Source organism: Toxorhynchites rutilus, chromosome 2 (assembly GCF_029784135.1).
Source record: "Toxorhynchites rutilus septentrionalis strain SRP chromosome 2, ASM2978413v1, whole genome shotgun sequence".
NCBI lineage: Eukaryota > Metazoa > Arthropoda > Insecta > Diptera > Culicidae > Toxorhynchites > Toxorhynchites rutilus.
The window spans coordinates 131,448,541-131,475,757 of NC_073745.1; the positions used below are offsets into that span (position 1 = coordinate 131,448,541).

General features: G+C 37.6%; 1 protein-coding gene and 1 non-coding gene across 2 annotated transcripts; both read left to right on the plus strand.

Annotated features, from left to right (window-relative positions):
• Positions 1–11,489: 11,489 nt before the first annotated feature.
• Positions 11,490–13,994, plus strand: LOC129768384 (leucine-rich repeat neuronal protein 1-like). Its single transcript, XM_055769998.1, has one exon. The coding sequence runs from the start codon at positions 12,122–12,124 to the stop codon at positions 13,538–13,540; it is 1,419 nt and encodes a 472-aa protein (XP_055625973.1). The 5' UTR covers positions 11,490–12,121; the 3' UTR covers positions 13,541–13,994.
• A 9,767-nt stretch (positions 13,995–23,761) lies between these two features.
• LOC129772009 (U1 spliceosomal RNA) lies at positions 23,762–23,925 on the plus strand. The gene has a single exon (XR_008742526.1). It is a non-coding gene; the product is annotated as a U1 spliceosomal RNA (small nuclear RNA).
• Positions 23,926–27,217: the final 3,292 nt, after the last annotated feature.

A 27,217-nucleotide genomic window follows, 5' to 3' on the forward strand; every position in this document is an offset into this window, starting at 1 on the left:
TGTTCACTGTATATAATCGAGGTAAAACAAATTGTTATTAGTTTTTTGACGTAGGACTACGTCTTTCATTTCTATACCGGGGTGTAAAACCAAAGTTTCGAGAACGAAAGCGTTACGCTGGAGACCGAGATTTTGAGCGTTAATAGCTCTTAAACAACTGAACGAAATGGTATGATAAACACTTCATTTGAAAGATAAAATGTCTACGCGTCATATACTTGTTACTTGTTACTTGTTACTTGTTTCATCCAAAAACTTGTTTCAATAGTCTTAAAATTGCTTTCAAAACAAGCTATTGAAATCACCAATCGGTATATAAGCGAGCGCCGCTCGTAAACCCACTCTGTTATGATTGAACAGCGATTGGAGCATGTTGTCGCTGTTGTTGTGAAGCTAATTTCGTTTATCATGAAAACGCTGATGAACGGTGTCACCAAGAGCCTGTTTGTGCACCTAAGGCCAAAAGGGAATCCATCAGGAGGAGAGTGATGCCACGGTTCCGCTTGAAACATCGGAGCAGCCGCCACACATACACACACATACACACACATACACGCGCGGAATTCTCGTTGCTATCATCGTTGCTGAAAAATAATCTGCCAGTTCCCCTGGGAATTGAAAAATACATTCATGCGAAAGAGTTTATTTTAATGTTTTCTATTCATATAACACTGCAACCAAATACATTTGGTTTTGTTATTTTTCAATCAATCGCAATTAACAGGAAAGCTTCTGAATATTTTTCTCCCCATCATGAAAAACGGAAAATGTTTCACATCGCGAAAATCAAGTCATTTTCGAGCGATTATTTGCTTTCTACTCATATAATGCTGCGACCAAATACATTTCGTTTTGGATTTTTTCAATCAAGTGCGATCAACGTAAGACCACGTCTTTCGGCAATTTATTATAGGTGCAATGAATCTTTAGGAATTCCCGCTCTACGCGCACTGGCAAACAATGTTTACTCAACAATTTCTCAAACGAGAAATGGGTGTTGTGAGAAAGGATTAGCGAACGCGAAAACGACAAACGGGAGAAAGATACGTTTGGAGGTTGAAGGAAATTGGCAGAAAACTTCTTCATTCTATCATTCAAATAATGTGATTCATACCACATCTTTATGCCAGAAAGAGATTATTAATGTTCAAAGGAGGAATCGAGTCCTCCGAGGAAATTACCCAGCGCAAATTAGAGTCGACTATCGATTGCGGCATTCGTACACAAATAATTTTATAATGCAGTTTCACCAAAGTGATTTCTTCGGATATATTCACTACATCATGTCATGTATTTCATATTCTTCATTAAGAAATCCATATCCATGGCACCTATCGGTAACGAATTATTATCGAAACCACGATTTTCGCTAAATGCTCCTTTCAGTTCGGCCTGTAAAAAACTTTTCTGTACTCTAATCCATCAAATTTGGAGCCCTGAAAAGGGCCGTTGATTATATGCTAAGCTAATATAGCACGCTCTCCTCGGATACGATGGGCCAGCTGGATGTCCTTGGGCATGATGTGACGCGTTTTGCATGGATAGCACACAAATTGGTATCTTCGAATAAGCCTCCTGCAGCGTCATAGCCGCGGAACTTTGGAAGCGCAAGTCGGTTTTGAAGTCCTGAGCAATTCCACGTTCCAAATGCTGCAAAGGTAGCTGCGGATCAGCAATTCGGTCGACTTCTGATAGCGATGAATTTCACGCAAAGTTCCCGGTCGATAGCGATGTGGCTTCTCCACCTATCCTGCTACTGGTGCGCTTATCCGAGCTGACTTCGTGTGACTTACCACCGAATGACTAACGAGCCCTTATTAGCTTAGCATATAATCAGGGCTCCAAATTTGATGGATTAGAGTTCAGAAAAGTTTTTTGCAGGCCAAACTGAAACGAGAATTTTCGTTTGGATGCCATACAGCATCGAGAATATTCCGGAAAGATCTAATCGTTGCTGAAAAATAATCTGTCAGTTTCCTGGGAATTGAAGAATACATCCATGCGAAAGAGTTTATTTTAATGTTTTTTAATTATATGGCGAACACAGCGACCAAATACATTTGATTTCGTAATTTTTCAATCAAGTGTAATTAGCTGGAAGGCTTCTGAAGATTATTCTTTCCCATCAGTAGGATATTTTCGTATCCAATAATGGATGCATAACATGAAAAACGGAAAATGTTTCGTATCGCCAAAATTATATAATTTTCAATCGATTATTGCTCAGTCGCCGAAATTTTCATACTCAGAAAGTTCATTCTCCTCTAGTTTGCCTTCCAAATTGCCATCGTAAACCACACCTTCTCTCGATTCAATCACGCACGAAAAGCATACTGAAATGATATTCTGGTGGTGAAACCCATTCATTTTTTGTGAGGCGTCGTGCACAAATTACGTAACGCGATAAGGGGGGAGGGGTTAGATGTTGCGTTACTTTCTGTTTATTAGAGATAGGAAATTGCGTTACGAAAGGGGGGGGGAGGTTCAAAATCCAGATTTTTGCGTTACGTAATTTGTGCACGACGCCTGAGGACATCGACAAGACAACATCGTTACTGAACGAGCTGAACGGCGAGGGATCGAGGTATTCATTACCTGGCTTGACCTGACCTGAAATGCAATCAGTTTGTTTTAACTGTGAGGGAGCGCAGAAAAGCCGATCGATCAGAAGGAGAAGAGAAGGTGACCAAGAGAGTACCAGCATCGAAATACGGTTCCTCGGGAAGACATAGAAGCAGCCGCCACACACACACACATACACGCGCGCAACTCTTTTCGTTTGCTGGTTATCGAGAGGAAACCTGGAAAGAAATGATCGTTGCTGAAAAATAATCTGCCAGTTCCCCTTGGAATTGAAAATTACATTCAAGCGAGTTTATTTTAATGTTTTCTATCCATATAATACTGCGACCACATACATTTGGTTTTGTGATTTGTCAATCAAGTGCAGTTAACAGGAAAGCTTCTGAAGATTATTCTTCAGAACAAGGTTTTTTGTATCCAATATTGGATGCATAAAACCTTGAGTCTTCAAAGTAACACTCTCGTTTTTTAAGTCACCCAAATATTTATTTATTCATTCATTCTGGATGGATTTAGATCCAACTTCAAACAAATGATCTCTAAATCAACGATAGTCCTACGTCACCCTTGCGGTTATACCATAGATATAACCCACCTCATGTTTTTTTTAATGTATTTTTTGTTTTTCGAATATAAAAGAGGAATTCGATTTTTGATTCATCCCCTTAAAGTCAGACAACACCTTTCTCACATGATAAAAATAATCTATCCAGATTATCTCAGGAGGTGATAGATTTGGGCCTGAGTGGTCAAAAAAAACAAAACTTTGAGTGCTTTGAGGCACCTCTAAATCATGTCCGATTGAGCTTAACTTTGCACAGGTCATTTTTTGGGGCCAATAAACAAAATGTACATGGGCGGTTTTTGAAATTTGACATGACCATTTCCGCCACCCTAATGTACGCCCTTGATAGCGCAGTGATTCCAGGGATTAGACATCAATTGAATGTAGGGTACCCAAAATCAAAATCAATATGACGTCATTTGTTTACCAACATATCATTTGCGAGGATTGAAATCGTTGAAATCACGGAGATAGTAAAAATAAAGAAAAATGCGCGATTTTCGGCCAACAATTTTTTTTCGAGATGACATCAGATCTCGACGTTTCAGGCATTTTTAAGTCGAAACGAAAATAAAATTCCGAATTCCGATTATTTTCTGACGAAAATAAAATTCCGATTTTCCAAATTTCCTTGAGCAGTGTGTAGAGTAGAAGAAGCGAATTGGACACCATATCGCCTCTACTCAACACACGATTTGTGGGTGTGTTGACTTGGAAAAAATACTTCCCTATCACGACAATGGGTGCTTCGTTCAAAATTTTGGACAAATAAAAGACACCTCTTTATCTGTTCTGAACAAAATAAGTGTCAATTGATATCAGAGTTTTTCAAATTTGATATCATTATTTAGAACACGCATCAACTTATAAATTGAATTAATGTAACATCCGCTATTATTAGCTATTTGAACAAGTACTACAATTTAATAGAACGTGACGGAGATGTTTAATTACCCACATCAAAATACCAAGAGCAGGTGTGAAGTTTCCTAAAAACATGCATTTAAAACTAATTTTTGAGTATTTATTTATTTACTAGCTGACCCGGCGAACTTCGTCTCGCCCAAAATTTATTTTTCGTTATCACATCCACGTTTTCTAATTAGGCGCACGGTAATGGGTCCAATCGATAAACTATTCATTGATTGATCTTCTAATCTACAATTTAAAATTACCTTTTACTTTAAAATTCCTAGTACTTCTACCAAAACTCGTCATTATAAAATCAGATTATTTTCAGACACAATTCTCGTTCAAGATTTTTCAACCACTTGCAAATAACCTGTTTCTCCGTTACTTGGAATAAATGTTTGATACAGAGACGATGATAGAATAAAGACAGCCTCAAATCGGACAATTCCTTTCTCGAGTTTTGCTCTTATCATTCGGCGATTCATTTTTATTTATATATACAGTCAAAGCTCTCTATAGCGACAATCTTTATAGCGACAGATCTCTCTATAACGACATGTCCAAAGGTCCCTTTAAAATCGCATAGAAATTCTTTTCTTTATTGCGACATTTCTCTATAACGACAGTTACATGTAGCGACACATTTCCGCTCATACAAATCATTCTTCAAAAATTCTAAATTCTACTGCAGGAGGAGGAGTCCAAAATATAATTCTCGAAAGAGTCTTGATCGCTCTGAAGCTCTCTGATGCGCAGTGGGAAACAATCTAAACGATACTTTTTTTGTCTATATTATAGTGACTTTCACAACACATTTCGGCTGGTTCGTCACTTTTACTTCCATTTTTGAAAGAATGTCGGGAGTGAGAATCGAACTCGTGATCTCTGCGTGAGAGGTATGGATCGCCTCCACACTCTAAACCAGGGGATTTCAAATGGTGCTCCGCAGGAAATTTGTGCTCCGAGAAGTTATAGCAAATGCTTCACTTGAAAACCCACTTTGGAAAAAAAAATCGAGGGGTTGTATCCGAGACACAACCGCTTAGGACGTAGGACTACGCAATATTTTTTTTCCAATTTGTTGGTTTATCATTTCGGATATTATTTGCGAATACGTCAAAATTTTCAAATAACTCTTTAGTAAAAAGTTCAGGAGGTCCTAAAAAGGTTTAATGACTTGCGTGGAGGGAAAACATAAAACACAAAACGAGCAGACTAAGCGACCTTTGTTTCTTCGGGCACAGAAAGATTCTGAGAATTTTCCTCAGAGTAGATGCTATACTCCAGCGACAGTTTACTCACTATGCAAGGGTGGTGTTTACTTCCCAAATATTCTCCTTTCGTTATCCCCCTTCGTTGTTTCTATTCTAGCGGCTGCATAAGTTGCCCGTTATTGACAGCTCTGTTCGGGAAATCCCACAAACGTATGGGGGAATGGGAATGCTTCCAATTTTCATCAATTCAAACCATATACAGACTATGGGATTGTAAAGTATAGCATATCAAACAAATCTTAGAAAATTTCCTATTCGATTGGTATGCAAATCGTTAAAATCCGTTCGAAGCAAAAATAGTTATTAACGTATTTCATAAAAACGTGACCTGTTTTCTGATTTGGCACCCTTAATGTAAGACGTAGTCCTACGTCAAAAAACAATATTTCATTCAATTTAACAGGGTATATAGTGCTTCATCTCGTTTACTCCGGGTCAGATGTCGTGTAACTGTGACACGCAACCGAAATAGAGTTGTTCCCAGTTGGGTAATTTCAATGCAAGTAGGTTTGTTTTATTGATTACAAAATGCAGGTGCTCCAACTAATGTTTTTGCTATAAAAAGTGCTTTGCAATAAAAAAAAATCTGAAAATCCCTGCTCTAAACGATACTGTGTGGGTGAAAAGAAACGCAATACAGGTTAGCTGTTGTGGATTACATTTTCTCAAGATTCTCAAAATTATTCTGGCGCTAACTAAATCCATTCCACTAAAGCAGTGCTAGAGAGAGGCTAGAAAGGAATGCTGTCAGTTTCCCCTATCTCTGTTCAGTTGCCAGCCATCTGAATTCAACACAAACTTAGCTCAGACAGTCCACTATTGTGAATTGCTTCGTCAAAGCTAATTTTGTAAAATCAGACATTTTGATATGGATCAACGAAAACAGCATTGACAGCGACATGGGCCGTTATGTATTCCGATCAAATTTTGAAGCACTCGTTGAACAAAGTTTTGATTCTTTTGACGGTTTGGTTATAAATTGTTAATATTAAAAAAAAAATCATATAAGGTATCATCGAAATTTGTATTCTCCAGACTACGACACTTTTGACGACAATTTATGCGAAGGAGCAGTTTTATAGGACGATGACATAATAGAAAGCAGTGCAAGAGTAATAATCTATAGATAACAATGATGATGAAACTCATTTAGTGTAGAAGTAGTCGATATTGGAACTATAAGTCCACTCTGTCAAAATCAGCTAGAAGATACTTTCTAAACTATTTATGCTGGTTTATCCACTAAACAAATTACCAAAGGACAACATTTATTTTGACGTAGGACTACGTCTTTCATTTCTATACCGGGGTGTAAAATCAAAGTTTCGAAAACGAAAGCGTTACGCCGGAGATCGAGTTTTTGAGCGTTAATAGCTCCTAAACAACTGAACGAAATGTAATGATAAACACTTCATTCGAAAGATAAAATGTCTACGCGTTCTATACTTGTTACTTTCTGATCCAAAAACTTGTTTCAATAGTCTTAAAATTGCTTTCAAAACAGGCTATTGAAATCACCAATCGGTATATAAGCGAGCGCCGCTCGGAAATCCACTCAGTTCTAATTGAACAGCGATTGGAGCATGTTGTCGCTGTTGTGGTGAAGCTCTTCGTTTATCATGAAAGCGCGAATGAACGGTGTCACCAAGAGCCTGTTTGTGCACCTTAGGCCAGAAGGGAATCCATCAGGAGGAGAGTGATGCCACAAACGGTTCCCCGGGAAGATCACGAAGCAGCCGCTACACACACACACATATATACACGCGTGGAATTCTTTCCGTTTAGATGCCATTCAGCATCGAGAAAGATCCGAAAAATAATCTGCCAGTTCCTCTGGGAATTTAAAATTACATTCATGTGAAAGAGTTTATTTGAATGTTTTCTATCCATGTAACACTGTGACCAAATACATTTGGTTTTGTGATTTTTCAATCAATCGCAATTAACAGGATAGCTTCTGAAGATTATTCTTCCCCATCAGTAGGATATTTCCGTATCCAATATTGGATGCATAAAACCTTGTGCCTCCAACGTAACGCTCTCGTTTTCGAAGTCCCCCAAATGATCATTCATTCAGAATGAATTCAGATTGAACTTCAAACAAATGATAACAGATGATTATCGAGTTAGCATTAACCACTGGTGGGCTTCCAGTATCGAGAAAAATGTGGTAATATCTAATCGTTACTGAAAATAATCTGCCAGTTCCTCTGAGATTTTAAAATTACATTCATGTGAAAGAGTTTATTTGAATGTTTTCTATCCATGTAACACTGTGACCAAATACATTTGGTTTTGTGATTTTTCAATCAATCGCAATTAACAGGATAGCTTCTGAAGATTATTCTTCCCCATCAGTAGTATATTTCCGTATCCAATATTGGATGCATAAAACCTTGTGCCTCCAACGTAACGCTCTCGTTTTCGAAGTCCCCCAAATATTCATTCATTCAGAATGAATTCAGATTCACCTTCAAACAAATGATCTCTAAATCAACGATAGTCCTACGTCACTCTTGCGGTTATACCATAGATATAACCCACTTCCTGTTTTTTTTATTTAAAGAAAAATGTGTTAGGGGACAAATGAGCTGAATTTTGTATCTATTGTTCAATGTTTTGTTGTTTTTGTTTCAAGATAATGTAGTTTAACTGCTTCGTGTGAACTTGAGCGTTTCTCTCTCTATAACAACCATCGAATTCTCTATAGCGACAGTTCCTTATAGTGGCAATTCTCTATAACGACGGTCCCTTGCCATGTCGCTATAGAGAGCTTTCCTTGTATATATAGATAGAAGACGATATAGGAATGAATGAAAATCAATTTCGTTAGCGCAAACATCAAATGGACTAATAACGCTTGTCAATATGTAATTATAGAACATATGCGAATTGAATTTCTCGAACTTTTTAATATTTTTTTCAGAGTTTTCCGAAATTTTTCAATTGTCATATTTGGTTGGAATGTGTTTGGTTGAAATATGTGTATTGTTTTTATGGAACCCGAAAACCCTCACATCCCAAATTTGACTCCATTTGCTTGATTAGTTCTCGAGTTATGCAGAAGTTTGTGTTTCGGCTTACTTTCATTCTGTTGCGGCATGCGTTACGACCAATGTTTTACCGTCAAACATTACCGATGGGCACAGCGATCTATAGTAGAGCCTAGAGCCCAGACTGGATTATGGATACCGTCAACAAGAATGTATTCGCCTTTGAATTTGGAGTTTTTTTGTTTTTCTCTATACTATATGCGCAAAAGGAAGAAGAGAAGTTAAATTTTAAAAAGACAATTTTTCGGTTAACTTGTGTTTTTGTGCTTAAAATAATAATTCGATTTTTGTAAGTAAATCTAAAAATTCATCGATACTAAATACTAAAACAAAACTCTAAAATTAGGTTCGAATAATAAAAAGTTCCAATTAGAAATTAGATTCGTGAGATGTTAGGAGAGACTGTGGAAGAAAAGTTCACTGAAATTGTAAGTTGAATTACGAAATACTGATTGAATTGAAACTAACTGTACACTAATTTGTAGCTCAAAGCTCGTTCTAAATAGATAGCTGATAGAACGGTGACTTGTTTTCTTTGACGGTGGCAACCAGACTTGCCAACTAAAATTTCAAAGTCAGGAAAAATTGAAATAAAAATCAAGAGGAATCAGGGTAATTAATATTGGATTGCCCGAAAACATCGTTCTTATTTTTGGGAAAATAAAAGCAATATTTTGGTTTTTAATTTCAATTCTATATGCACAGTTTTGTTCCACAATCATTCGTTATCTTTCACGAAGCATATAAATTTTATCATCTCAAAACATGTTTACTTTTACGTCGAAAATTGCTCAAGGTATTTTTTTATGAATTTCATAGAGTCGAAGTTTTTTTCCCTTGAAGGAACTTAGGGATGAAAGATGACAAGCAGTCATCCTTGAAGTTGAAAGTGAGAGAAAAAAATTGTGAATGTTCATTTATTGCATTCGTGTTGACGGCATTGTGCTTCGTGTTTTGTCGTTGTGAGGCGAGAATCATAATTTATACTTCAAGTGGAATAAACGCACTTTTGAACTAAGAATTATGAATAAAATTTTACTTTTTCCCATCGAATATGTATGCTACGTAATAGAGGACCTCGTTTTTTTTAAATTGTGAAAAATATTGAACAAAAAACTGTATTTGATAATGTTTTTTTATATTATGAAGACAAACTTTCGTGTCAATACTAAGAAATCTGTAGACAAACGGTAAAGTAAAAGGCAGGACCACATTAAAAAAAACCAACAAATAATTATTTTAATTCGAAATATAATGATTTAGAACTTCCTTTCACGCCAACTTCAAGATTAAAAAAAAATGTTCTCTCCGGCAACGTAAATCGCTTCGGAATAGATATATACAGAGGTGTCCATTTCCATTTTAGGGTGATCCAAAAAATCAATTTTTTCCACCTTTTCCTAAAAATCACTTTTTTAAAAAAATCATTACTTATGAACTACTGAACCGATTTAGGTAATCGACATATCAAATTGAAGCCAATTAACTAGCCTTTAAAAACTATTGAACTTGAAAAAACAATAGATTTAATTTTCGTTGTTATTGATTGTAGTCGTTTTTTGTTGTTTTCATGGCGTTGAACTAGAGGGCGCAATATTTTTTATATATATATTTTTTTTTAAAGCTGGATTTTTTACATAACATATTTCGATATCAGAGATGCTATTTTCTTCGTTTCTGAGATATGATTTTTCAAAGTTTTTTAATGAAAGGCTAGCTCATTGGATTCAGTTTAATATGGCGATCATTTAAATCGGTTAAGTAGTTCAGAAGTTATTTTTTTAATTTTTAAAAGAGGTCATTTTTGGGAGAAAGTGGAAAAAAATAATTTTTCGGACCACCCTAAAACGGAAATGGACACCTCTATAAAAAATAAGAAAATACTGGTCTAATGTTTTGTGATAAATAACAAAATTACCACTTTTGACGAAATCTGAGAAATCTGATCTATATCGGTTTGGCATGGAATGGCTGTATATATCCGACGTGTCGCACGATTTTATTTTAGTCTCATTAATGTCCTAGATTAATGAAGGAGTGAGTGTGATAGTTACTAACTGCTACTTGTCAAATTCACATTATATGTATTATTGTTACGTTTAATCACAATGAAACCGTTTAACTTAAAAAGATTGTTTACTTATTTTTATATGATTCAGTTCAATTCTGGCTATAGCTGCTTCAGTCAGTATCTTCACCCTTTTGAAGAACTTCAGTCCGAACCAGAGATGCCAACCTTCCTGATTGTTCAGGTTTTCCCAAATTTTTTGGCACACTCCCTGATATCCTGACAAATACTCGATTTTCCCTGATTTTACTGAAATGTTTCTGATTTTTTCTGATTTTTGTAGTTTTTACTTCCTTAGAATAAAAATTATTCGTAATAAATACACTGGAAATGTTGAAAATGAGAATTATTCTAACAGCTTACATGAAATAAGCTATTCGGTCCGCACTTTTATGATGCTTACTCTTTGTTCGATTATTATATACCTATTCCGAAGCGATTCGTGTTTCCGGAGGGAACATTGTCATCATTTATTAAATCTTGAAGCTGGCGTGAAAGGAAAATACATTATCAGATTAGAATGTCCGAAAGTAATTTCATATCGTTATATTTTGAATTGAGATAATTATTTATCGTTTTTATTAATGTTGTTCTGTTTGTTTACTTTATCATTTGTCTACACGTTTATTCCACTTGTAGTATCAAATATGATTTACACTTCACAATGACAGAACACGAAACTCGATGCCGTCAACGCGAATTCGAATTCAATTTGGTTCCATTCGATAAACCTATGTCATCTAGGGATCAACAACATTCTACAGAAAAATCATCTTCTCTAAAGCAACGCGAATCGGTACGCTCATAGACAATTTTTTGGAAGCAATTCACTCACAGAATTTCGAAGAATATAACGCACCAAATACGCAGCAGTCACAATAACACACCTCATCGACTTATCTACTCACCGGCGTTTCTTATCACCAGTTAAATACACCTCCCTATCGGTATCTGTATGTGCGTCGGTGCGCCCCAAAACTCACTGATAACAAGAATGCACCTCACACGAGAAATCGTAATACTCCGTTCGTAAAAGTCAGTCTGATTGATTCAATTTCCTTGCCCGAATTCAGTTAAGCGCGAAATTTTGCCCCGATCGCTACTAATCATAACGCATTTGGTATTTGGTTCCATGGCAGAGTAAACGGCGCGGCATACGAAAATAAACATTGAATAATCAAATTCGGCACAAACATCTCAAAACGAAAGAATCCAGGTCAAAAATCTGCGAGAAGACGCAACCAGTGAACGCAGTTTCGAATTATCAATTGGCAGGAAATTATGCATGAGAATTTTTCCTTACGATTCGGATTTGACCCGGCAAAGCAGCATCGGATCTGATATCACATCGCACCAGGAAGCGGGGTGGCAGTTAATTAAAGGTTGATTCACACTAATTAAAATTTTTGTCCGGGTAAAAGAAGCTTTGGATTGGCAAGGACAAAACTCCCATTTCCCTGGTGAAAAGAGGAAAACGTTTTGTGTTCAAATATTTGATGAGGAATGATAATTTTAATTAAAATTAAACTTGTGATCAACATAAACTGATAAGAAAGGTATAAATATATATTGCACAGCGTTCATATAGGTGTGGGGTTAGACCCTCTTTCAACCTGAGCAAACAAAAAGGAAAATTTCGTTAAGGAAAAATAGCACGACAGAGATAATGTTCGGAAAATTGTGTCTTCTAATTAATATTCTGACAAGTTTCGCAGTGATCGTAGTGGGGCAAAAAGACGAGGAGTTGACGAAGCTGTGCAACTTTGATAAACCACTAATAGATCCGGCAGAAGAAAACGGCGGCAAGTACTGTGACTGTGACGTGGAAAATTCTCCCCCATGGGGCATACCGGTGGTGATAATTAACTGCCAGGATCATCATCTGCAAAACGATATATTCCGAGCGGAAATTTTACCACAAGGATCCATACGGTTGGATGTATCGTATAACAAATTTTCCTCGGTACCAAACTTTGTCGGTGATAAGCTGAAGTACCTCAGTGTGCGTAACAACGTGATAACAACGCTGAGAGATAAGAATTTTGCCAACGTTACCAGTTTGTTGGAGTTGGACCTGAGTGAGAATAAAATCACTACCGTGAGCAGCGATGTTTTCGTTGGGCTAACACTGCTCAGAAAGTTAAACCTTGCTCAAAACAGCATCGCAACAATCCAGGGTAATGCATTATCTACTTTGATGAACCTGGAGCATCTCGTGCTCTCGAATAATCCTCTCGGAAGCTTACTGAACACATCGGAAAACGACATCTTCCTGAAGCTTGGAGTAACGCCTCGGCTCAATATCATTGAGCTGGAAAGTTGTAGCCTCGTGAACATAGATTTGACGAATGGAATCGGACTGGATAGCGTTATCATGAGCTTCAACCAATTGACGCAAATACAAAAGCTGCCGAAAGGAATTACCCATCTTGACGTCAGTGGAAATCCCATCCGTGTGATGACAGCGAAATTTTTGCCTCATCTTTTCAATTTGCAAATCCTCACAATGGAGGACATGCCAAATCTGTATAAACTGGACGAATATGCTTTATTCGGTCTCCCGCGATTAGTTCGTTTGAATCTGCAAGGCTCACGCAACTTGACATTCATCGATCCACACGCTTTTGGTAAAAATGTTATCCTCAACGAAACCGATACCGCATTGGAGGAACTGATTCTGAAGGGAACCAACATTCGAACGCTCAACTCATCGCTGCAGTTCGCCTTCGAAAAGATTACCCTCCTAGACCTGGCAGGAACCCCTTTGAGCTGTGACTGCGAGATACGATGGCTGAAAGAATTTAATGTATCAACCCATGCATCCTGCTCGAAGCCTGCATCCCTGCGTGGGCAACAGTTTTCCGATATCGATGTATCCCAGCTGCAGTGTCAAGTGGAAAAGTCTTGGATTTACACGCTGTTCAACGTGTTGCTCGGTGTCCTGCTAATTGTGCTTGTCATCGTTGCCGGCTATCTGGTGTACGTAACCATTCGACCTCGACAGCAAGTGCAATTAAGGAAAGTGGGCTCAAGTAGTCCTTACGCGAGGGTTACGATAGAGCCAAACCAAGCTGAAAATTTGTAGGAAGATAATATGTCTTCATGAGATTTTTTATTAGTATTAAGTCTCAATATATTGTCGAATGCAGCACTAGGAGTAGAGTAAATTCACGATAAATGTGAATATTGATTACAATTATTTATTAATTCCCATGTAATGGTATGAGTATAATTATATGCTTTTTTCGATACGATTTTTTTTCAATTACTGTAAATCGTAATAAAATAATCGTAAAACGAATGAGAAACAAAAGTTGTTTCGATTAGTATTCTATAGGTAATTATTTATTGAAATCAGAAACGCTTTCGGTAATATCCATAAAATTAAAAAAATCACACAACATTCCAGACAATTTTACAATAATGTCTCCATCATTAGCAAACGTTTCCAACGAATCAATCCAAACCTGTCACAAGTGTAAGTGTAATTTAAGCCGGACAATCAAAAGGAAAGTTCCTAAATAAACAATGAAACATTGATGAAGCTATATTAATATTTTCGATTTATGATCATGTGAAAGAAAAATGACCCAAACTTTAAAGTCAATCCTCCCAGAACTTGTTCGTATCTCGTCGATAAATTAGACGAAATGCTTTTTAATGCTGTGCAAAACGTTCTTTTTACTGAAAGAACGTTCCAGAGACCTGAACAACTGATCAGGTACAATATCTAGTTAATACAGTGGAACCCTGATTATCCGAGCGGATTATCCGCGGAAGCAAGCTCCATAGTAAATCTACAGGCCTTCCCCGAATTAGTCGGTGAATGATAGACTCATACACTTTTGTTTTGGTCATGGCTTTCACATTATCTGATCACTGGTGTACTCGACCTGGTAGATGGATAGTTTAATGATTTATGTATTGATAAAACATAGTTTTCATGCCGAAATATTTTTTTTACGTGTTTGGAACTCATTTTTAGTCATTTACAGCGTTATCCGCGGTGAGCTAGCCCGACTATTCCGCGGATAATCGGGGTTCTACTGAATAGCGGGTGAGATAGCGCACTCCAGCTGAACTCAGCCAAAATTTGTAGGGTTATCGAAGAGATAGCGTTTCCTTGATGGAACACGAAGCCTATCGTATTGACTAATTTTGGACGTTTGACCTGGATCGCTGCTATGTCCAATTACAAGTAGTACTTATTGGAATTCACCGATTGATTACTTGACAAAATGTTATAATATTGAATTCCTTCTCAATCTCTGGGTCCGGTTCAAGTTCCGCTTGACGATGTCCCAATATTTCTCGATTGGGAATGTTCTTGTGCTTGGGCAACACCTGCAAGTTGCTGGCGACATAATGACATGATGCCAAATCATAAACATCTGGGGGTGGGTTACATCTGTGATACAACCGCAAGGCTGTCGTAGGACTACCGTTCACTTAGTAACAATTGGTTTGAATTTGCGTCTGAATCATTTCTCAATTAATGAATATTTCGAAAAATCTCTGAAAAGTCGAAGCAACTGTAAGCATAAAGTTGAAAGATACTACAGAAACGTCAAACGTCAACTGGATCAAATGAAAGCTGGTTAAATGGAGTTGCTATTTACTTAGTTGGCCAAAAAATGTGTTAGTCCACAAATTTTTTGATAAAAAGTAAAAAGAAATCGATTTTTTTATTTTTTTCCCCGTTATTTTTGTTCACTATATCTACAAGTTCATGCGATAGCGGCATCTTTACTGATTCAGAATCTGTTCGATTTTTTTTGTGTCAGATAACCAGAAGGGCTGGAATCGTGTATGCCATGACACACCTTTTTTTGAACTTTATCATCTTGTAACTATTCTCATTACAAATAATTTTTTTATTGTTTAGTTTTTGTTTTATTATTAAAAGATAGACAAATAAATAATGATAAAATGGATAGTAAAAATATCCTTTGTTATATTTTTTCGGCGCTCGTAAAAACGTCCGAAATTCGTGCCTCTACCCCCTCAACTGAAATTCGAAAACGTCCAGTATAAGTGTAAATGTAACACAATCTGATAGCATATTACTGAAAAAAATTATTTCAATAGTTATATATGAAAATCAATAGCCACAATTGTTTGTTTGCGCATCGAGAACGGATCGTCCAATTTGAGCTGTCTATTTTTTGTGTTCGTCTTCGGCCGCGGAAGGTTTAAATGCGATTCACATACAACATCTATGTAACGTTCACGTCACGTCACTTTGCGTCTATTATTTTCTCATGCAATTTTTATGGAAACATTCACATTTACCAGCAACGGCAAGTTCGTCGTTGGCAAATAAGTCCAAGAGAATAATTGATGGCACAGTGACGGAACGTTGTATGTGTAGCGCACATTATACGGCGTGAAGGAATGAGAAGTGACGGAATATCCGGAAAAATATGTTTTACCTTGAGATCGTCAAAAAGTTCCGGAACTACCGCGCGCTGAAATCGGGAAGTGACGCTATCTCTGCTCCAACGCACGAACTACTTTCCGCCCACTTCTGGCCAGCTTCCATTTCTACCGTGAACCGCTATCTCGATTCAGTACCTAGTATTAGCTAATAAGAGTAACGCAGTGATTTTTTGTCACGTCACAATTTTAATTGTGGAGCAGAGAGCCGCCATCAAATTTTGTGCCTTCAGGGCAAACAGTGAATGGCACGGATACGGCCCGTGCGGCCCGACCAGTACCGATCTGAAGAATGGTTTTTGCTTTACGACAACTTTTTCTTGTTTCCCAAGCTAAAGAACGCTATGAAAGGGGACCGTTTTGACGATGTTCCAGATATTCAACGAAATGTGACGCCTATTGTGAACTCCATACCGGCTGAGCAGTTGAAACGCGCCTTCCGACACCTCTACTAACGTTCAACAATTTGTGTGGATGGAGAAGGCCTATACAGTGGTAGACATTCGTTTAGCCGCACCCTATTTTTCCTCAATATTTTTAAAAATAAGTCAATTCTTTGTACAGATTTGCTCATAAAAGACGATTATTGTTTATTTTCGTCGAATTCATTCTAAAAAAAAGTATAAATTCACTTTTTGTTTTCTAAGTAATTCAAATATGTGGAAGCTTCAGATCGGTTTAGCCGTTTCAATAAAAGAAAATTTGTGCGGCAAATTTCGAGTCCAATTGGTAACTAATATTTAGTAAGTCTACCTCCATTTCGGATCACTTTGAAATCTCGGTTTGGCATCGAGTCAGACAGCTTTTAAAGTGTTGCCATATTGATTATAGCCCAACGTTCCTGAATTACTGCCTTGAGACTGGAAATGTTGTCATATTGTCATCCGTTTGCATAGACCATCTCGGCCAAGATTCTCTATGGCATTGCAATCGTCTGCCAGCAGGTCATTCAAGAAGCGGAATGGCCTTCTCGGCAAACCATGCCTTCGATTGCTTGGAAACGTGGATCTATGCATAATCCTGCTGGAAAAACGACATCCTCGGTAGCGTTATTCTCAATATGGCCAATCAAAACGTCCTCCAGTAATTGAAGATACTTTTCGGAGTTCATTCGGGTGAAAATGAAACAAATGAGAACCTTGCTGTGAGAGGAAACGTCAAACTTCCACCCCCAAGTTTCGCTTCGATCTCACGACACGTTGTTCACTTAAATTATACCAATAGCAACTGTAACAGTCCGTACCATACAAATTGAACTTTTTTCGCCAGAAAATACAACATTTTCTAGTTTCCATTCCATGTATTGCCAGGCGAAAATGAGATGGTTCTGCTTATGGGTGGCGGTCAGTTTCGGCTTCTTCCACATGATGTTTGGTGACTAATTCAAGGTGCGCGCAATATGCCTCTTCGTTACTGGAACAACCGATTCTGCCTTAATGTATGAGCAGGACATCGTTTCCTGGTTGCTTCGTGTCTTATTCGACCTTTAAGATGCAAAGTAACTTTGGTGTTCCCATTTATTGGTCGTTATATCCCATATTTCTGGCACTATTTAAGAAATTCCGTACCACTTACTCAGATAGACCAATTTTTGTTACGATCGAGCGATTATAAAACTTTTGTTCACTGAATATCTTTATTATTTTCCGCCCCTCTTCCGTCAATAGAATACCTTTCGCCATTCCTTTAAATTCTACGTAAATCACTAATCTGACCAACTTCTTACGTTGCACATGTAATATTTATCTTGTAAATTGAACATTCCCAAGTATTTTTTCAAAAAACACAAATAAAGGCTTGGTGATTATGCGAAAACTCGATTTTAATGCCTTGCGACTAAACGTATGTCTCGGGAAAAAACGACGTTTGAATGTTTATATCCACCGATGCCGCCTTGTGTGTGTGTCTGATTGTGACGCACGTCCTTTCTTAAATATACTATCACTACAGCAAATAAGTATCCCGATAAAAAGAATATTCCTAGTTGTTTTGTAGTGTTTCAAGTTTTTTTTCAAGTGCGACTAAACGAATGTCTATCACTGTATGTAGAAAACTAACATCTAATCTTTTGAGTATCTCGTTTTTTCTTTGTTTCAAAAAATAGTCCTGGAAATTTTTGAATGCACTGTGTACATCTATTTTATGGCGGGTGGCGAGAGAGCGAAATCGGCGGATACATCTCCTTTCTGGGACGTTGTTGTTATTCCTAGCAACTCATTATAACATAATCCTGAATTTATCAAACGAAATGCATACACAACTCAATTATGTTCCCTATGTTAGCCTATTTTCCTTCACTTCAGCAAAAAATTTCACTACATTTAATATCATACCAAAACAATTACATTTTTTGCATGTTGAATTAATGTGACTGATAGTTACTATTATATCAATTTAGTGTAGTGTCAAAATTATTATAATAATTTTGGTAGTTTGGCATCAATTCCCTAACATCCGGAATGTCAAGGCATGGTTTATTGGATACGGGCTTCGGATTCTGGACTGGTCAGCTTGTTTACCAGATCAAAATCCTATCAACAACATATGAGGAGTGATCGTACGAATAATAGAAGCAGCTTACAAGCAGTATGAGTGATTTGAAGAGCCTCAACGAGCAGTATCTTCTGCGTAGAACGAGATACACACTACAACATGGCGCAGCTTGGTCGAAACCACCACGAATGGGTTATTTGAACTTATTGAGAACTAAGGATAACCTACGAATCAGAAACTTATTGTAATTCATGTGAAATTGACGTTAATTTTGTAAAGGAGTTAGAGTTCTTCCATCTGGTTCTATAGTTATGAAACACTGAAATTTCGGTTTTTTTTAATGCTTCGCGCCTGAACACAACAATAAAGTTCAAATGGTCAGTCTTTTAACTGAAGATAGTTGTTATATCCTATACTATATACTTCATTTCAACTGACTTCTTACATATCTCTAGAAAATCAGAAAAAATGAGTGGTTCTATAGTTGTGAAACGCAGTGTATGAAAGCTTCCTAATTCTATAGGAAAAATAATTTTTCGAGTTATGAAATGTTTGTCGTCCATATTTTGTTGTAGTTGAAGTATCATCGTGAGCGCTTAACCCTCCTGTACTCGCGTGCAAAATCATAACACGTATACTCGCGCACGGTGTCACAGACCGAAAGTGTAACTTCTCTGTAATGTTACCATTGTGTATTTTTCAGGCTTTATTGGCATTTATTTGAAGAAGAGGGTATTATTAAATGAAAAAACTCCAAAAATATGTTTTCTTCGTCTTTATTGTGTTTTAATAGATCATCTGATTCTGCCTCCTCAAAACAGAGTAATTTTTGATACTCCAACACAAATAACGAAATTCATAGAAGCTATAAAATAAGATAAAAACGTATTAATCGATTGTGGTTTCATTGGAGTTAGAATCAGAACATAGCATAACTGCATGCACGAAACAAACATATTTTTTACATTTCATGCAGTTGTTGCGCGTTTTTCAGGTTTTTTTTTATCAAAGAGAAGAATGTATAACGGCCTTCTAGATAATCACCAGATGAGAAAGGTTCTGGAACATAAAGATTACATATTTCTAATATTCTTTGTCTCTGTATTCTTGGTAAACTAAGAATTAATGCCTTTTTTAGATGGGGCATAAAAAGATGATATAAAAGGATTTCCAGGAACTTCCTTTTCTTTTTCTCGTTTTCTTGTCGATATTCTTCATTATAAAAAAATATCCCCGAAACTGTTACTGTTAAAAATTACCATAAGCCTCCGATTAGTTTATAGTTTACTGTTTACAATTCTTCCACAAGGGAAATTATTTCACAAGTGTGTATATGTATGACCATTATATTTAGCGAATAACTATACGAAAGTTAAACATTTATGAATCTAACGACGAATAGTTAATATATGGATCCGCTATGATCCGGTAATGATCTCATGCATTATATTCAATAAAAATTCCACGCCACTAACATTTCATTAAACAATATTCCAGAATATGAAAAAAAAATGGGTGGGTTATATCTATGATATAACCGCAAGGTTGACGTGGGACTACCTTAGCTTATCAATCATTCGTTTGTATTGATTAAATGTTTGATGGAATGAAACAATTCCCGAATTCAATTGAATTCAATATATTTGATTTGTAAGTAAAAAGATTGTGAAATGTCATGTAAGGTCAATTCATGCATTGTGATAGTAAATTTAATGACAGTCCTTTTACGGTTTGTGAACGGGAGAATTTTCAAACGATTATTTTATTTTACATTTGCTTCTGAAGTTTGCATCTCTCAAGTGTACGTACTTATCGAACCGCGCATTCGCTTGATTATATGAACTTCAGGCACTCAGTTCCGATTTTGACATGTATGTCGAACGCATATTGTTTAATGAATAGGCGTTATCGCAGCAAATGGTTAACAACATTTTGCCTAATCATCAAATGGTATGCGTAGAAATTCAATGAGCGGAAGATATGAAGGTATATCCTTCAATACAATAATGAATAACCGAGCCAAAGCATTGTGTTCGTACCCGCTTTTGTAATCCGTGCTAGGAAAACACTTTGCGGAGTGCAAAAAAATGCGGGTGCAGAGATACCCCCGACTTGCATGAATCAAACACTTCAACTTCTACTTTTTATACTATAAAGGATTTAAACTTAAAAGTTCATTCGTCTCTAATGTCTGCACGATTTTCCCAGGTTCCCAAGTTTAGGAGACCGTGTTAAGGAAACATATTCTAGTTTGCACAAAGGCAAGCGAGTACAAATGTACTCGAAGCTTGCATTTATTTGCAGAGCCGATTTTCCCCAGACATTTTGGTTTTGAAGTCTGAGTTAAGCAAACACATTTCAGTCGGAACAAAAATGCCACTGACTTGCATGAATTTACAATGCCAATTTCCTCAGACACCTTGGTTCTGATGTCTGTAGTTGGGGAAATACATTTCAGTCGGAACAAAAATTCCCCCGACTTTCATGTATTTGCAATGTTGATTTCCCCACGCTACATGGATTTGAACTCTGTGTTAGGGAAACACATTTCAGTCGGACCAAAAATGCCCCCGACTTACATGTATTTGGAATGCCAATTTCCATCACGCTCCTTGGATTTAAAGTCTGTGTTAGGGAAACACATTTCAGTCGGAACAAAAATACCCCCGACTTTCATGTATTTGCAATGCTGATTTACCCAAGGCTGCTTGGGTTTGATGGCTGTGTTAGGGAAATCGTAGATCGGGCCAATCAAAATGAGGCAGTTATGCCGTTTAGATAACGCTTAACATTTTACAGTTATTCAATTGTTTATCTAATGAATAATAACATTTTATTAATTGCGATAGAAGGGTAGAAATATTCCGTATCAATTGATGCCAACATCTTTCCGATCCAGTAAGAAATGTTCCAGTTATAAGCATTCGGAATCTTTCATTTTTTCCTGCATGTTCTGTGTTTAGGTTTTCATTTTACCTTCCATATACTCCGGTTAGACGTAGTCCCACGTCAAAAAAAAATACGGGTCTAATGTTTTGCGATAAAGATTAGACTACCACTTTTCACGAAAATCTGAGAACTACTATATCGGTTTGGCATGGAATGGCTGTATAGGGAAGTTAAAACCTATCCCGTTGTCACAATTTGACAAATATATTGGTTATAACGACGATATATTCATTTTGTTAGAAAATATAGTGACAAACTATTCGAACCATGATGATACTTTATGACCGTATCACATGAAACGAAAATCTTTGCTTGGTTTCTAGAAGACAACACCTTTGTTTTGTATTTTCTGTTGCAAATCCCCGAATAGAAAAAAAAGATATGACTGAATTTTGGTTTTTAAAAATAGGCTTGCAAATATTCTATATCGCTACAGAGGCACATAAATAAACCAATGAAAGTTTAAGAAAATATAATGTAACATATATTGTAAAAATAGTACAGTTCATATGAAAATAATTAACATGCATTATATATACTATTCTCTAAGACTATCCGTAGCTCTTGTACACTTTGTAAGTGAATGCTATCTTTGAGGAAGTCTACAAATGTTTATTAACTAAATATTATTCAGACAAGGCAAGATGTATCGTTGATTGATGATTCAATTTTCTTGTTGAATTGCAATTTTTACTAACCCTACCAACAATTGTAATTTTGTTGAAGTATTCGTAACCAATGAATATTCTATGTAAAATTCTTCATTTCAGAAATTGTATAGGTCATATATAGTCTATATTATATCGTTCAATACAATAATGAATAACCGAGCCAAAGCGTTGTGTTTGTACCCGCTTTTGTAATCCGTACTAGGAAAACACTTTTCGGAGTGCAATAAAAATGCGGGTGCACTTGCATGAATCAATCACTTCAACTTCTACTTTTTATACTATAAAGGATGCAAACTTAAAAGTTCATTCGTCTCTAATGTCTGCACGATTTTCCCAGGTTCCCAAGTTTAGGAGACCGTGTTAAGGAAACATATTCTAGTTTGCACAAAGGCAAGCGAGTACAAATGTACTCGAAGCTTGCATTTATTTGCAGAGCCGATTTTCCCCAGACATTTTGGTTTTGAAGTCTGAGTTAAGCAAACACATTTCAGTCGGAACAAAAATGCCACTGACTTGCATGAATTTACAATGCCAATTTCCTCAGACACCTTGGTTCTGATGTCTGTAGTTGGGGAAATACATTTCAGTCGGAACAAAAATTCCCCCGACTTTCATGTATTTGCAATGTTGATTTCCCCACGCTACATGGATTTGAACTCTGTGTTAGGGAAACACATTTCAGTCGGACCAAAAATGCCCCCGACTTACATGTATTTGGAATGCCAATTTCCATCACGCTCCTTGGATTTAAAGTCTGTGTTAGGGAAACACATTTCAGTCCGAACAAAAATACCCCCGACTTTCATGTATTTGCAATGCTGATTTACCCAAGGCTGCTTGGATTTGATGGCTGTGTTAGGGAAATCGTAGATCGGGCCAATCAAAATGAGGCAGTTATGCCGTTTAGATAACGCTTAACATTTTACAGTTATTCAATTGTGTATCTAATGAAAAATAACATTTTATTAATTGCGATAGAAGCGTAGAAATATTCCCTATCAATTGATGTAAACATCTTTCCGATCCAGTCAGAAATGTTCGAGTTATAAGCATACGGAATCTTTCATTTTTTCCTGCATGTTCTCTGTTTAGGTTTTCATTTTACCCCCCATATACTCCGGTTAGACGTAGTCCCACGTCAAAAAGGCACTTGTCCAAAAAGTTACTCCTATACTCGCGTCGGTGTGTCAGACCGGAAGTGTTAAAACAGTGGCACACGGCCCTTTCTACTTAACACATGCGATACGCTAAACGATGACAAACGACGAATAACGAAGCTAGAGAATCGCAAAGTCGTAGTGTTGATATTTTCTGAGAAATGAACGATTTATTGATTTCTCGGTCTGACAGACCAATGCGCGAGTATAGGAGTGTTAAGTGTCTGAATTTCGATGCATCCTAATCGTACTTTTACTATTGACGTATATTTCATCAAAAGTCTGTTGTTCCTAATTTCATAACGTTTATTTTAAAAATTCCACATGAAGCGCGAAATCATATCCATCGAAGCTTTTATCAGAACATTCAGCTGAAACAACAGTAAGTTAGCGCGCGTTCATTTTGAATTTCGTTCTTTGCTCATCGCCCGCCGATGCATCGTATGGATGCTGATCTAATCAATCTGTCCAGATCTTGTTGGTATTCATTTTTCTTTCCCTTCACATAGTGGTCGCTTTCGGTGCTTATTTCGTTTCAAACAATCGCTAGAGGACCACGTGAAGCAACCGTCTGGAGTTTGCCGGCGAGCACAGCAAAGCATACTTACCTGGCACAGGGGTTACCGTGATCAATAAGGCGGTTCCCCCAGGGCGAGACCCTTCCATTGCACTTCGGTTGGGTTGACCCCTGCGATTATCCCTCATGTGGATAACTCGTGTGTGAAATTTTTGGTAGCCGGGACGTGCGTACGCGCACATACCGATCTTTTATTTACATAAAATTATTCAGTAGCTATTCGAATAATAATGTGATAGTTCCGAATGGTATTGTTCCATATTTATCGCTTACCTCCGTTTGATGTATTTTTTAAATGAGTTCGAACTTTTATTTGGTTCCCTTTGGCACAGTAGCAACAGTGTCTTTTCACACCGTCAACGCCGATTGATTTAGCAACCTAATAAATGAATCATTTATACATTTTACTGTTAATGTGGCCGGATTCAACCTTAAGTTTCATAGTAGAGGTGGGCAAAACGGTTCACTTTAATGAACCGTTCACTTAAGTGAACTAGTTCTTTTGAGCAGTTCACTCACTCTTTTGTACAGTGGCGGGATATGTCCGATATTTGTTAGAGATAACTTAGCACAATAGAAAATCAAACTTTGATTTTGAAATTTTAATTTTGTTTGAGTCGTTATTCATTATTTTCGGCATAAACTAGCATTGTACTGCTTTGCTTACGATGTATTGCAATAAATGCTATAGCAAAACTGTACCCAAACCGCGAACGTCCATCTCAAAATTATCGAGCACAATATGATATAAAAGGTGTGTCACATCAAATTGTATCACGGAAAAAACGCTGTAGAAATTTAATTTTTAGGTTATATATTTTCAGCTTTCGCTTATAATCAGATAAGAGTGTATAGATCACGTTGGCCATGCTTCACTGTCAATTTTTCGTAAATTTGGAAAAATGTCGTCGAACGAAAAAGAGCGTCGTGAATTAATCCTGTGCACTCATTTCGAGAATCCGGAGTTGTCATATCGGGACATCGGTAAGATGCTGGGAATCGTCCAATCCACGGTCAGCAGAGTACTAAAACGATACTTCGAGAACCTAACCATCGACCGGAAGGTGAAGAACGGCAAAAATGGATGCTCCGTCAGTGAAAAAGATCACAAGCGCGTAGTTAAGCAGTTTAGACGTGATCCGAGAAGTTCGGTCCGGGATGTCGTCAATAAGCTGAATTTGTCAAGTTCATTCGTCCAGCGGACCAAGCAGCGGGAGGGCCTGCGTACATACAAGGTTCAGAAGGCTCCTAACCGCGACGAAAGGCAAAACATGGTGGGGAAGACGCGAGCCCGGAAGCTGTACACCGAAATGCTGACGAAGCCGCATTGCCTGGTAATGGACGACGAAACCTACGTCAAAGCGGACTTTCGTCAGCTGCCGGGCCTGTTGTTCTTCTCCGCAGAGGACAAATTCAGCGTTCCGGAGGAGATTCGCAAGCAGAAACTATCCAAGTTTGCCAAAAAGTACATGGTGTGACAAACGATCTGCTCTTGCGGAAAGCGGAGCGCCCCCTTCGTGATGACCGGCACGGTAAACGGGCAGGTTTACCTTAAGGAGTGCCTACAGAAGCGCTTACTACCACTATTGAAGCAGCACGAGGGCCCGACCATCTTCTGGGCGGATCTCGCTTCGTGCCACTATTCAAAGGACGTGTTGGAGTGGTACGAAGCCAACGGGGTCACCTTCGTGCCAAAGGAAATGAACTCGCCCAACGCGCCGGAGCTTCGCCTAATAGAGAAATATTGGGCGATTAATGAAGCAGGCCCTCCGGAAGAACCCAAAAGTTGTCAAATCGGAGGCGGACTTCAAGAGAAAATGGATTTCTGTTCAAAAAAAAACTACAACCTGACGTTGTACAAAACCTTATGGACGGGGTAAAGAGGAAGGTGCGAGCATACGGGCTTGGGCTCGAAGTATGAATAAAAAGAAAATGCCAAAAGTTGTTCAATAGTTTTTATTTTACTGTCTAAAATTTTCAAAAGGATCGGTCTACTGGGCGAATTTCTACAGCGTTTTTTCCGTGATGCAATTTGATGTGACACACCCTTTAATATAAAACATATTTCATTAGCGACGCGAATTTTACTGTTTAACAAGACTGTTTAAATCAACTTTCAGCTTTCAACTATATTTTATAAGTGAGGTAGATTGACATAACAACTTACTGAAATATTTACCCTGAACTCCAAAATATGAAATTTGATAAATAATTTAACAATCCAATTTAAAACCATCGTATCTTGAACGCAACATAAAAAACGCAACAAGCGTTTTTTATGAAGCGACAATACCGACATATTATTTTTGTTGTTTCATGGGGCTATCGTTTGTTTCAATTCGTTAATTTGAGAACTATTTACCTTGCAGCACCATTCATCTATCACTCATTCGTTTTCTTTCCTCTTACGCACCACTTACCGTACACAGTTCGTTCTGAACTGCATGTACAGTTCTGCCAGCGGTCAGTTCGTTCTGAACTGTATACACAGTTCAATTGGCGGTCAGTTCGTTCTGAACTGGGTATACAGTTCATATGAACTGTTGCCCAGCAAAAAAGAACGGCAGTTCGTTCACTCTTTTGGGTGAACTCGTTCTTTTGATCAGTTCATGAACGGTTTGCCCATCTCTATTTCATAGTACGAGACCAAACATTAACGCGGCTCATCTGTATTCTTAAATTTTTCATCCATATCATGCTCGATTGAATTCATAACTACCACCAAACCGGATTCTTGAACTATTTCTGGGTATTCCAAAATATATGATGACATGACCGATTCAAATGGAACTTTTTGTCTATGCCAACGCTTGCTTTCAACATTTCTTCGGGAGATTCAAGAGGCTGATCGAGATCAATATTGTTGTCGATAAGCTGCTGGAATTCCACCCAATTCACACGATGATAGTCCCGTCTACATTGTGGCCTCCTGACTACGACATTCACTCCCAATTCAACCATCAGTGGGAAGTGATTCGAACTCAATTCGTTAAGGGCAATAGGATCACCGATGCGGCTATCCATGTTGGTAATGAAGAAATCAATTATGGAATGTACTCCAGAACGAGAAATGCGAGTGGGGGTTGCTGAACTTAGAATCCTGTAGTGCCCACACTGTAGATCATCATTTAGAGTCACTCCATTTTGATTCCTCCTTTGGTTTCCCCAGGTCTGATGTCGAGCATAATGTCCCCGCCGATGACGTATTTCGACTGCCTTCGTGTTAGCTTGATGATATCGTTTTTAAGAAGCAACGCCGAGCCATCTCTGATTGACGTCTGTTTGGGATAGTAGACCGCAATCACGATAATAGGCCCAATCGATGTTGTGATTTCCGCTCTTATAGATTCGATGATGTTGAGTTTGAGGCACGGCAAAAGTCGATATCTGATGTTATTTCTGAAGGCTAGGACAACACCTCCTCCACCAGAACCAGTACGATCCATTCTCAACAGACGATAATTCGGCACTCGAAGGTT